The sequence below is a fragment of the Malurus melanocephalus genome, unplaced genomic scaffold (assembly GCF_030028575.1).
Source record: "Malurus melanocephalus ecotype Western Australia unplaced genomic scaffold, MMel_1.1 scaffold_22, whole genome shotgun sequence".
NCBI classification, from domain to species: Eukaryota; Metazoa; Chordata; class Aves; order Passeriformes; family Maluridae; genus Malurus; species Malurus melanocephalus.
In genome coordinates, this window is record NW_026623254.1 from 439,781 (window position 1) to 453,500 (window position 13,720).

The 13,720-nt window shown below is 43.3% G+C and overlaps 1 protein-coding gene across 3 annotated transcripts in view; it reads left to right on the top strand.

Annotated features, from left to right (window-relative positions):
* The first annotated feature begins 415 nt into the window (after nucleotides 1–415).
* Nucleotides 416–13,720, top strand: part of LMO3 (LIM domain only 3) — a 57,266-nt gene continuing 43,961 nt past the window's right edge. Inside the window, exons 1-3 of one of the 3 annotated variants that reach the window (XM_057390000.1) lie at nucleotides 416–629; nucleotides 847–912; nucleotides 8,337–8,550. In XM_057390000.1, coding sequence (XP_057245983.1) covers nucleotides 8,345–8,550 — 206 coding nt within the window. In that variant the 5' untranslated portion in view covers nucleotides 416–629; nucleotides 847–912; nucleotides 8,337–8,344. Of the gene's footprint in view, nucleotides 913–1,616; nucleotides 1,973–8,336; nucleotides 8,551–13,720 lie in introns of those variants that run through there. The other 2 variants (XM_057389999.1, XM_057389998.1) reach the window with 2 other exon arrangements.

Sequence of the window (13,720 nt, forward strand, 5' to 3'; positions counted from 1 at the left end):
TTTTTTTTTTTTCTTCTTTTTGCGTGGGCAACTTCTGGTTTTGTTTAAGCAAAGTATTTTGGGAGGAGTGATGGCGGGTGGGGGGCGCGACGCTCCCCTCTTGGCCGGGTGTGCTCCCGGAGCGCTCTCTGGGAAGGTGATCCTGAGCCGCTTCAGCAGAGGTCACTTGTGTGTGCGTGTGTGTGTGTCCCTGGTGTTTGTGTCTAGCATATGCATGTGGTTTTGCTGACTGCACTTGCAGGCTTGTAAATTTTCACCATGGGAAATTACCAACAAAGCCCAATCTGTCTCCTGGCTGCTTTGCACTTTCCGAGGGCGGCTGTACTTGAGCGAGCTGCAGAACGAGAGAGAAAGCGAGAGGGAGAGAGAGAGAAAGGGGGAGTTGGGAGGGGGGAGGGGGGAGAGGAAGGGTGGGTGGGTGGGTGGAGGGGGAGAGAGGTAAATAGCCTTAAATCGGAAGGGAGCTGCTTCTCTGTGGTCTTCCACAAGAGCTGCCTGGGCTCTGCTGGCTCAGTAATAACTGAGTGACCTTTTCTTTTGCTGTATTATGTCTGGCTGGTAAGGGATTGCATTTTGCAGCTGATAAAGCCCTGACTTCATTCAACTCGGCTCCTCACACGCTGCTTTAGGTAAGTTGTCTTCAGCCAGGACGGAGACAGACAGCCTTGGACTGCAAGATACTAAAAGGAGGACACCTGTAGCTCGGATGCGGTCAACACAATTACTTGGCGGATCCTTGAGGACCTCATTATTTTAAACTTAAAGAATAGCGATCTCCCTCCCCATCTCTCCCACCCTCTCTTTATTTTTTTCCCCAAACAATGCTTCTTTTTGACCTTTTCCAAGGAGAAGAGCTACAAAGCAGCCACTGTGCTTATTGAACTGCCTCCCCTGTATCGCTTAATTGAGAAGGTAAGTGAGGCAAGTGTGTACATAAGCTTTGGGTCATTTGTGTATGTGTGCCTGCATCACTCTCTCTCYCTCTCTCTCTCTCCCTCTCTGAGTCATAAGCCGGGTCTGCAATACACACACACATCTCTGCACTGCAACTTTCACTCAAGCTGCAGCTCTGCTGAGACTGTTTTGTTTAAATCATGTGAGGCTTCATTATTTTTATGATGAGACATGAAATACATGCAAGCGGAGGATGCTGAGCAAAACCCATCCGATTGTACGTCTCGAGAAATAGCAGTCAAAGTTAACAATGAATTGCAGCCCCACCACTACCCCCCTCCCCGTTATTATTGTTATTATTATTCTTGCTTCTTCCAGACCTTCTCGAAACATGCTCTCAATTATCRAGGGAGTCGGTTAATTTCCCACTCCCGGCTTTAATCCACAAGCCTCYCCGTACAGCAGTTTAATTTGCAACTGGTTCGGTGCAGGGTTAACCCTTTGGGCAGAGCGGAGGCAGGAGCGGGGCGGGGAGCCCGGGGGCGGCAGGGACGCGCACCGGCTGCGGGGTCCGGGCTCACGCATCCTTCCCTCTCCCGGACCGGCGGCAGGGAAGGRCAGCCAGGCTGGCCTTGGGAAGCTGTACTTCTGTCTGCGAGCATTTCTCTTTTTCCTCTCTTTTTTTTTTTTTTTTCCTTCTCCCCCCGCTTCTCCCTTCATAGCGAGCGCGATACGGTATGCTAACGCCGCATGTGACAGTTTAATCAAACCCATTTGTTACAACAAAGCTAAGAGACCGCTGGGATTATGGGCTTACGGCAGAGTTAGGGGAGCATGTGGCTTTGTCGCTCGCCGTCGCCGTGCGGGGCCGGCGGCTCGGGCTGTGCCGTCCCCCCCGTCCCCATCCCCATCCCCATCCCCGCCGCCCCCCGCCCCCGCTGCGGCGCGCCGCGCTCCCGCTCACTTGACCCGAGCCGAGGAAGCACTTGCTACTTTTGCCGGGATTTGGTGCTTCAATGAGAAGGAGCTCTCCAGGCGCCCGTAAATCAACTCATGCAGAAAAAGGAGAAAAGTTTTGGTAAGGCGGCGGTGCCCGGCGCTGGCGCGCACGGGTGCGCTCCCGGGGGGAGGCGGGGGGGTTCTCCTTCCTCTTCATCCCCAGCGCTGCCGTGCCGAGCCGCCGTGTGCTCGGAGGAGACCCAAAATCCCGCTTCCTAGGACAGCTCTGTAGGACCGCTCTTTAAAGCGATTCGTTTTGCTCGGTGCAACAAACATCGCGACGTGCGGTCCCCGACACCTCCCTCTCCCCAGCCTTGTGATGCTCGGAAAGGAATTGGCATAAAAGGCTCGAGCGTCTAACTCCGAAAAGGCATTCTTTGTTGTGGAGTATATGTTTCTTATTTATTTTTTTTATTTTGCATGTGAGCTGCATCAAAATTGAACTCAGTCTTGCAAATCTCTTGTTGGCCTTTGCCAAGCACTAGCACTTTGCTGCCATGGTAACTGTAATTAAACTGATAAGAGTGGAAAAATGTCAGTATCTCTGAGCCTTGCAGCTGCATTGGAGAAAAAGGGAATCAAATTGGTTCCCAGCACCATTGCTCTAAAAAAGGAGGGGGAGAGTGGTGGTGGGGGGGGCTGGGGGAGAGAGATAGTGGGGGACACGCCAGGGGTAGGAACATAGCTAAGCAGCTCCGATCCCTGAGATCTGGGTACATCTATTTGCTGTGTTGTCCCTTAGGGGGCTACAGCCTGCAGGGATGCTCTGGGCCAGTGAACAGAGAGAAACAAGCTTTTAGGCCCAATCTAGCTTTCAAAAAGAGAAGGGGAAAGAAGAAGAGAAATCTTTTGTTTGGTGTCTCTTGGCAATCGACTAGCCATGTTGGCCAAATTCTTTTAATCTGTATCACTGCTCCCAGCTGTGGGACTGCATTCCCATTTTTTATTTTTTTGTCTAACCTCTTTTCTTTTTTTTTTATCCCCTCCTTCCCAACCCATATCCTTTATTTAGAAAGAGAGAAAAAAAAAATCAAAAATAATAAAAAAGCAGATTCCTCTGTAGAAGAAGGGGCAGGAGGTGAAGTTTAGTTATATACCATGGAAAATTAACTCAAAAGTATACAGAAGAGACTATATTCAGAGTGCTGAAATCCTTACTTTTATTTTTTAAAAAACCCCTGAGTGTTATGGAGTTGCGGTTACTTTGTTGTGTTAACTACAGAAGCTGAGACTGTGCGGATGAATGGCACAGAACAAGAGAGCATAATGGAGGCAATCAACCATTAGGCTGGTTCACAATGCAATCCAGGCAATTAAAAGCTCACCAGAGTTTAAATGAAATGGTTCCACTTATTTCTGTGCACCACACTGCACAGGCTATTATTTATGTCTCTTTTTTTAATTATGATTTCCCTTAAACTGTCAAATAACTCAGAATAGCAGGGTCTCGGAGGCAATAAGAATTTTCCACAGAACAATTTACATGCCAATCTAAAACTAGTTACGACTCCTGATGTGCTACATATGAGTTCTGAAATGTTTCTTAGCTTCTGAAACCTTTTCTGTTTTGTTGGTTTTTTTTAAGTCTGTGTGTGCGTTGCCCTGAATTACTGGAGCTCTGAATGCTTTTAGGATGAAGCTACAAAGTGGGAAAGCATCAGAAAAGTATTCTTTTATCTTYTCCTAGACCCCTAACTCTCTTGTGGACTGCATGTTGTCTGTCAGTTTGCTTTTAAAGACTGATGCACCCAATACTTTTATTTGCTCCTAACTGATTTTTTTTTCTAAGTAGAGGCAAGTTTTCCCTTTTGTGCTGTTTGTATGACTGTCCTTGGTAGAACTGTGTGCGTGCCTCTGAAAAGGGGGGGAGAGTGATCTTTAAAAGTTTGTAAGTGATGCAGTGCAGAATATCCAACTCTGCCTCCCCAGGACTGCCTGTACCACAAACAAGAACTCAGCTCTGAGTGTCTTATGCCATGCTCTGCACCATCAGGGACTAATCCCGCTTACAGATGCTTCTAAATCACTAGCACAATATAGTTCATTACATCAAATCTTCATTCCCTTTGATTTTTGAGAAGGGTGATGATTTGAGTGAGATGGATTTTTGCTTCTCTGCCTTCCCTGGGAGCCTAATTTAGCTTTTTTTTTTTTTTTCCAGCAAGCAACCTTTCCTCTTTATCACAAAATCATAGTTACAAATCAGTTGACAGTGTTTCATCACACGATAATAAACAGGGAGGGGAGTCAGTTGCATCGAACTTATTTGGGGAGATCGACAGAAACCTGAAAACCTGCAAGTCAGGTTATTAAGTTCTCCCTTCAAAAATCCTAAAGGTGGTGGATGGTGATGAAGAAGTCTTATTCCTGACACAGCTCTGCAGTTTATGTGCAGTATCYTGGGGACTGGAGGTGGAGGAAGGGAGGGAATCGAGGGAAGAATAGAGGAAGCCCTTGAAAGCATATTGGGGTGAAATAAAAAGGATTTGTTTGACAGTGACAGACTAGGCACTGGAATTTCTCAGTTCTGAGAACAGATCTGCTCTGTGATGCAGAGCATGGGTAGGACTCTGCAGAACTGAAGGGAAAGCTGGGTTTGATTTTTCTTTTTCTTTTAGAGCCTGGGTGTAGYACTTAGGGAATTGTATGATGTTTTGAAAGTGCTCCATAAGCTCTGCTTTCCTGGYGGAGGGGGAGAGGAAGGCAGCCAGGCAGCAGTGCTGTGCACTGCTACCTGATATTTCAGCAATGAGCAGTTTGGATGGGTTTGTGGGTGCTGTCAGCCTCTGAAAGGGCCCTTCCCATGTCCTAGGAAATAAATGAGTACTTAAACTGCAGGCTGTGAAAAGCTGGCTGACACTAAGCTGCAAGGTATTCTTATTGCCAAATTAAGGGAGAGCTAAAAATACACCAGCACGTATCTGAAAAGTGCAACTGCATTGGAGATCTTATGGGAATGTTAAAGGGAAGAGAGATGGTCTGTGAGGTGATCTGCATTAAAGTGGCTCACACAATACAGGAAAAAAAAAGTAAAATATTCTGTTGCCAAAATCAAGTGATTTAAACAGGACATGTGAGGAAAAGGACATTTTCAAATTTGGCGATATGTCAAACACTTCTTGACTTTGTTTAGAACCCTTCCACGCTTAAAAAAAAAAGCGCAAGTTTTTTGTTTACCATGAAGTGGTAGTTTGGGGGTTTTAAAATAATGAAATAGAACCAGCTTCTTTGAAAGTAAAGTGAGAAAAAGATCAGATCATTTCAAAAGGAAAAGCATTCCTTCCCTCCAAAAGATGCTGCCAGTGGGGTGTCAGCACCACCTTCTCTGTCTGCCTCAGGAAAACAGAACATGCAGAGTTGCAAATACTCCTTCTGTGCGGTGTCAGCCCCTGATCACTTGTCCCTACATGAAGGGTTTGGGCTAACCAGTGTGAACAACAGGGCTCTGCCTGCTTTCCTCGTGTAGCACATATCTCAAAAGCTGTGCAGGCTATGGGCAAGCTGCAGTTTTATTTGTAATACAATAACCTCATGTTTGCAGCATATACCTCGGGAATTATCAGCCTTGATTACTGCAATCTGCTCAGACATTCACTTGTTTGGCCGTGTTTCTGTGGCATCTTGTTCCCTTCAGACAGCTCAGGACAGTAGATCAGCCTGGATCAGAGACTGTCAGCCTCCACTCTCTAACCGGCTTCCTTATCAGGCGATGAAATTTTTACATTAAGATTTTTTTTTCGTTAAAGCCTAGCTCCTAGTTTATTCTGGTTTCCCTCGAGCTAAAGATTAAAGTCCTAGAACAGCCCTTCATGCTTCTAAACTTTTTTTCACTGAGTTRCAAGAAGTTTATACAAATTGTGGCTGATTTCATGCATTTGTCCTCTACATGGCCAAAGAGAGGGTCTGGGGATAGCCTGTTGTTGGCACCTAGTGGATATTTACACTCTACTGTGATAAGCAACATTACAGATTAAGGCTTTTTGACCAAGTGATGTTATTAGAGTTACAGCAGGACTTCCCTTCACAGTCTAGTATAGGTTTCTTACCAAAAATCTCTGATATTTTCACTGCTTTGAGTTGTTTATTTGTAGCCATATTACTTTGCTGTTCCATGGATGTACCCTGGATTCAGGGGAGTCAGCTGACAATTGAAAATACTGTAAAGGCTCAGCCTTTGTCTTGTGGTGCTTTCTCAAAAGGAAATGTGTGTTTTGCTCCCAGATCTGCCACAGACTGTGGAGCCCTGTGCAGGTCACTGGATCTCATCCTCCCCCTTGGGAATGAGAGACAGATCTTAGGAATCTCTGAGTGGTGAGGAGCTATGAGCCTCAACTGGGGAGTGATGGGAGAGCAGCAMGGACAATTTTCATACTGATTGTTAGAAAAATACGGATCTTACACCTTTGTCATGAGCTTTGGATGCCGTGCAGCCGCACTGCCATGGTATTCCGGAGTGTCTGCTGTCAGAACTCTCTGAAGGGCTCCTTCACCAGATAAATATATTACTCCAGGGTGTGTAATAGGAAAGAGGGGAGCAAGGCTGTTGTGCTCTTGTGCACAATAAGAATTCCTATTCCTAATTCAGCGATCAGCTTTGCAGGTGGAACGTAGGAGTTCAGCTTGGGAACACCAGAAAGTCACTTCAGAGGCTGTGCAGTCACTGCACTCCACATGGATTCCATGTGTTTTACGTGCGCCTCTGTGGAGATCCCTGGGATGCCTCAGCCTCTTGTCTTTGTAGCCGAAACATCCATAAAGATGCACTCAACCATTTCTTCCAAGGTTATGCTGGTTTTTTGTGCTTTTTTTTTTACAAGAGATCTCAAAAAAAAAATCAAACACAAACCAAACCAACCCCAGCTTGTCGGTGTTCTTGCTCCCTGAGTCTGCTTGTCTGTATTGGGGTGTTACAGCCCCAGCTGAGTTCTGCTGATAGAAGCTGGGACTGCAAAGCTTTCTTAACTTTAGGTGGTAAAGCATTCATGATGAGGAGCTCTTGAATTTGCTCTTCCCTGCTATGAGACTTTATTTAACCTTTCCCAGTCCCCGCATAATAAGAGGGGTTCATACCCCAAATGCTGGAGTAGGATTTGCATGTTGGCAACAGCATTYRTTCCYCAGTCCTGACAATTTCTCATTGCARTATCCAKGTGTGCTCTAATGAGTAGCATCTTTTTTAARTTACATCCCTGGCTTTAAAGCACCGAGATAACCTAACACGGAACAGCGTGTCAGTCCTTCCTGTCTCTCTTGTGCCTGTTTGATGTCCACTAAAATACTCACAGGGCTATCAWTTTGCTTATCCTAAGAAACACCTTTCAGAGAATTCATCTGAGTGCGCTGGGACGGCATTTCACGCCGCTAACCAGAGAGCCCAGTCTGTGAGCACTTTGGGGCAGTGACCTCTCCCCATTTACTGTAAAGCCGAGGGCAATTGATTTTTGAATGGATCCCTGGAAGCTGGCTGTGTTGCTCYGAGTAACATCGCTCAACAGTGTTCCACTTTTTGCCAGTTCTGTCCATTAAACAGTGTTTCAGGTGTTTGAATGGTTTTTTAAATGCTCTCAGCTATTACATCAAAAGGTGTATATATACTTAATGGACACTACTGTACTCCTTGTCCCGAAGTAGCTGTTGGCTAAAAATGGGATTGGAAAGTGGGGCAGCATTTCTACTTTTTTTTTTTTTCCTTGACAAACTAAAAACTCTCTGACCTTGTGCAGATTATTTTAAATCAGATTTTTCAGAAGGTCTTTACACYGCAGGTTGTGACTGACGTTGCTGGTACTGAAGTCTTTGGAAATCTCATCACTTCATTAATGTATCTAAAAACCCTAAAATATTTTAAAACAAAACATCCTCCTGCCAGCATCAAAATTTCTATGTCAAATCTCCCAAAAACTTTTGCCCTGTGCCTCTAAAAGCTTCAGTCTTTTCTTCTTTAGAATCTGGAGGGCTTTTGTATTTTATAAAGATAGTGCAAATAAGTCTAAATATGTGGATTTAACTGTGTTTGCCATATAGATATCCTGTTTATTTGAATTTTGGGTTGCTAAATATTGGAGATATGCTGTTTATTTAAATCTTGCATTGCTAAATATTGGATACTGTGGCTGAAATTGGATGACTTTTCAACTGAACTGTTATAATATTTAATGCTATTTTTTTTAATCTTATTTCTTTTCAGCAAAGAAACCAGGTAAATGAGGTGTTAAAGAGAAGCTGTGGAACTTAGAGCAGTAGAAGTTTCTGCTYTCAAATTTATCTTAGCCTTGTTTTCAGCCTGCTGTGGACTGACTAGGTTATTTTATACTATCTACACCATTGACTTTTAAATGAACTGGGTGTGGGGGGAGCAGMGAGATGGAGGGAGGAAAGAGCAAGAGTTTTTGTATTTCAGAGAATATCTATTTTCACTCTTCTCTTGTCTTATTGTGTTTCAGGTATACAAATGCTCTCAGTCCAGCCAGACACCAAGCCGAAAGGTTGTGCTGGCTGCAACCGTAAGATTAAAGACCGGTATCTTCTAAAGGCCCTGGACAAATATTGGCATGAGGACTGCCTGAAATGTGCCTGCTGTGACTGTCGCCTGGGGGAGGTGGGCTCCACCTTGTACACCAAAGCCAACCTWATCCTTTGTCGCAGAGACTATCTGAGGTAGGTCACGATCTCCTTCCATTCGCTGACAAATTTGGGAGATGTGTTCAGTCCTTCCTGCAGAGCTGCTCTCTCATAAGCAGGGCTGGAAGGCTGAGTACGTGTGGAGATGAGGAAACAAATATTGAAATATGGAGATTCAGTTAAAATCTGTATCAAAAAGTGCACACAAACAGRTCGTGGAGGTGGTTGCCAGGTTTCTGATGCTGATACTGGTGTAGAAGAGAGTAATTCCTCCCATGCTTCCCACAGTACGGTKCTCCTGGGGAGATGGGGGTCTCCTGCTCGCCCTCCTCCTCCTCCTCCTCCTGGCAGCACAGAGGTGGACAGGTAGAGGAGCCTGAAAATGTGTGATTTTCAGCCAGCTTTGGTGCAGGGTTTGGACCCTGCAAGTGAGGAATGTTTTGCTCATCTTCACTTTTGTCCTTAGTTTGCCAAAAGATTTCGTTTGTAGCATTCAAGCTTTTATGGATGTTAGAAGCTGGACCAGGATGACCAACTGACTCCTCCATTTTTAATAACCACGTGTCTGAGTTCCAATCCATTCCTGATTTCTCTTGCTGACCCGGGTGGGGTGCTGGCTAACCTGTTATTTTGCTATATTTTGCAATATTTTGCTACTTGTTAGAGGTAGCAAATTGGCACCTGCTTTTCTATCTTCTTRTTGGCTTGTGAACCTACATTCTCAACTGTATTTGAGGAAAAGCTTGTAGCAAAGTACTGGTGTTGAGCAGCACCAGGGTAGTTTATCTGCAGTTCATGTGCCAATAAGGTTACTTTGCAGGWTTAACTAGGAAGTTTGGTCTCCCTGGGCTCTCAACAGTAAATAGAGAGAAAAGKCTCCTCTGGGGTGATTCCAAGCACCTATTTCCCATGGTAACACCTTTCCTCCATTCCCTGTAGAGGGGGCCTAATGAGACTAGCTGCTCCAGGCTGAGGTGAACTTCTGGGAATATTTCCCTTGCCCCTTTAGTGAAGCCTTTTCCTTTTAAAGGGACATTGAAGTCACTAATACATTGGGGAAAAATTAAAATTCTTTTTGAATGCGTTGACTTCCAAGTTCAGCTTAAGTACAGGTAGCAAATAGGATCAGTTCCCAAGTTTTACAGCGTGGGTAGGTTGGAACAGGAATCAAGACAAGCACTATTGGTACTCTGGCTCTCCACATAGCCACCTCTAGAAAAAACAGTGGAACAAAAACCTTCACAAACGCACTGTGCATTTGGGGCTGAAAGGCAGATCAGGTTCTTCAGATGTGGGCTTAGACTGCCTAATGGTAAAAGTATTCTGCTACCTATTAAAGCTCTGAACTGAACCCAAGATAGAGTGCTGGGAATTTAGTATAGAGTCCACATCTTAAACGCATTGTGTTAAAGCTGCCAAAGTAGTAGGTAACAAAACCTCACTTTTAAAAACTGTTGGAACAGAAGGGAATTGTTGTACATGAACCTAGGTCACTTGTGGCCTTTAAGTGAGTGTATGTAGAGAGGAGCTGGAAGAGCTTTTGGTGGAAGGAAGTTATATCCCAATTTTTGAAACCCYTTTTAATAATCTTTATGCAACAAATGCCTGCAGGAGTGAGAGAACTGCTAAGGCTGTTTCATCTGAGTTCCAAATTTGCTGGAGACTTTGAGCTTACTGAGTCTCCCAAGTGCTGGTGCAGCAGATCTAATGTTTTGAAATCAAATGTTTWAAATCAAAACCAGAAATGATGTAGCAGTAAAGATATGAGCAAAGCATTTCCCCAGCATAGATGCATTCACACACGCTCTGGTCTTTGAAGGTTTAACAGCAGCAAATATTTTGCTAACAGATTGTTAAAACTCATACTAAGTGATTCAGAGAAAGGAGACTTTTTTTTTTTTTTCCTGTCTGTCATGATCACATTCAAAACTGGTATTTCAGTATTTCTTCATAYACAACACCTTTTACTTTTGCACATGAAACCAGCATACATGACAAATCCTATAATTGGTTTAAGATGTTTCTGATTTTTTGTCTCTGGATTTATTGAGTCTTAATGAAGCTATTTCATTAGAATTTGGTTGGTTTTTTTTGAGTGATGCTTGTGAGTGCATAGATTTAAACTTGGTATTTACACTAAACTTCAAACCATTGCAGTTAAGGTAATTGCAGATAGTCATTTGCCTCATTGCATCTTATCTACTTAGTTATGCAGTGAACCTATAAAAGTGATCTTTTAATGCTAATGTACAAAGTAGTTAAATTTTCTCTAGCTTTGTAGTCAAATAAGCTTTCATATTTAGCAACCCACTTGATATGAATTTAAGGAACAAATTGCATTGTACTAATGATCACATTAGAGTTTGATTATGGTTTCTAACTATCTTCTTAGCTTTTTTTCTTTTTAACCATAAAGGGAGTCTTTGCTGCGTATAAAACTGTTCTGGCTTCCTATTAATTTATGTGGTGCCCTCTAGAGGATATGTGGCTTGAACGATACTATAAAGAGTAAAATTGCTTATTAACTTGTCTCTCAGTGTTCATTACGCCTTTCAATAAGACAGGCATTCTACAGATGCTACAAGCAATAATGTAACCAGTTTGGGTGCTTCAGCATTCACGTTTAAGTTCAGAAACGGTGTGATTTTYTCTTTGCCTGTTCGCAAAAATACTCCCAGTATCTTTCAGAGACGCCTGCCAAAAGAACTGCAYCCTCCCTCGGCCCTGATGCACGCTCTCATGCTGCAGTCGAGCCCTGAGGTCCCCACTTTGAGCTTCTTATAAATACTCTGTATCTTCAGAACTTCAAAACTTGCTTTGCTTTAGCTGTCTCCTTTGGTGAAATTAGTTAATTATACTATATTAAAACCTTTTTCTCCGGATTGGGAGGGATTGAGGGAATGGAAGGAATCTTTAATGAGGTAATGAGCTTGAAACATGCTCTGGGTGTGAGAGGCTTCGCCCTAGAATGTGACTCGTGTAAGGCACTTCAGTGGTTTCCGAGGTGGCATCCGACWCCAGGGGTATCAGGGTGGCCGTGGCACCAACGAGCGCTGTTTGTTAACGAGGATGAGAACTGACTGGAGTAAAAAAAAGGGCTCAATGTTAGAAATAACCCAGTCCACGAAAATGATATGCAGAGTATAATTCCCCTGCAGGCTTCTGTCTTCTGCTTATACACTCCTGGGTTAGAAAGTGAAGACTTAATTTAAGGAACTTAGGTTTACGCCAATATTTCAAGTCCATTTATAGTAGGTGAAATGTGCGAGGACTTTTTTTTTCTCTCCTTTTCTCCCTCCAGAGCTGTACGGTGACATCTTAATGCATCAGCCTATCCTGCTCTGTCCCCTCTTCTGACTGGCAGCATGTCCATTTACAAGCACAATATTCCCTTTGAAATGTGTCATTACTGCCATTAATGACCAGTCTTTATGTTAACAGCCCTTGGGCTGTTAACATGTCAAACTGGTTGTTAACTGGAATGTTATTACTTATTTAAACCGCAGGTATGAGTTGTGTGAAATGTGCTTTGGTTGCAGTTGTGGGCTGATTCTGCTCAAAACAATAGGGAAACAGCAGAGCGTTTGCCTTTGGGGTGCCAAGGGATTTGCTTTCTGTTCCATCTGCTCATTTGATTTCTGCATATTTGCGAGGTCCTCCTACCCCTGGGCAGCCTCCTAATTTCAGGTGCAAGTGTGTGCAGTCCCTTCTCATAGCCTTGCCTGCAAATGGGCAGCCGTGGACGTTTCCAGATGCMCGGTAACGCCTGCTGCACGCTTGAGATTAATATCTGGCCCCTGGAAGTGTAAAATAAAAGACCGACAATTACATGTAACTCAGTTGTATTAAATAATGAGCTTCCTCGGATGCAGCAGAAATATGAAAGTACAGCTGTGCTAAGCTAGTTGCAATGTAGGTCAATCACCCTTTTCACTTAGGTTTTTAACTACGCAAACCCCGCTGAGCGACCAATGACTACAAAGTGCTGTTTCATTCCTATTTAATTTTGGCAGCATTTTACTGAAGAGCAGGCATTCATGCAGCTAAATTATCTTTGCCGTTTCTGGTTTTAACTCCAGCTCCATGACACTAAATGTTGGAGTGCATATCTCTTAGTAAACACAAAGAATATGGTTTCTGATTTTTTTTCTTTTTTCCAAATCCATCTCTTAACATGGAAATTGAATTAGAACTTTTATTACTTTTTGCATAATTTCCCTAGCCAGGCAAGCAAGATCATAAGAAAAGGATTAATAAAACCAATGTATTARGGTGGAATTTTTTCCCTTAAATGCATCTAGAACCTTACTGAGAATAGGGAGGATGATGAGAGAAAATCTACCCTCTCACTTCACTCTACCCCCTCCACTTTGATATTGATTTTGTTTGTAAATATATTGCAGACTTTAAAAGTACCACTGAACAGCTATGAAATTGARCAGATCACAATTCCTAAAGAAAGGGGCAGAACATGTTTTTCTCTTCCCTGCTTGCTGGTTGAAAGACCTGAGAAAAGCCAAGTCTCCAAAACTGGATATTGGAGAAGATCTTGTAAATAATGAGACTTGACTACAGAAAGTAGTGTTCATGAGCATTATGAAGATGCTGCCTCTGTAAAATATTTAGCTTCAGAGCAGACTGAAAAGAGTGGAATTCAGGAAACAGCTTTTTCCTGTACAATTGCTTGCACTCTAAAGGCAATTATTATTTAAAAAATTGTTGTGTAGGAGTACTTAGAGAGACTTAAAATGTCTGATGGCCTGGTGCCGATTAGCAGATCCCATTCCTCTCTCATGTCACGGGCAGTATTGCAAACACCTGAGATATCAGCTTGCCTAAATGCATGGATAAATACCCTGTGTGGATATTTTCATAGGTAGCAGATTATAAATTGTTTTCAAAATGCCTCCTCAACATGTTTCTTGCCCAGCTTGATTAAATAAGRGTAGACCTTTAAGGATTTAAGCACTCTGGGTTTTCAGGAATATTAAGGTATTTATGGAAGTGAGGCTTGAGAGCTCCACTTTCTTCACTAAAGCTTTTTAGAACTGAACCTATATTTATACACTAACATCCTTTAGCAATGCATTAAAGCATTCAATGGACTACTAGCTTGCAACAGTATGCCCTAAAATATTTTTAAATACTTTTAAAAATGGTAGATGGAGCGATTCATTTCTTCTAATTCTCCTGTGTGTGATGAATG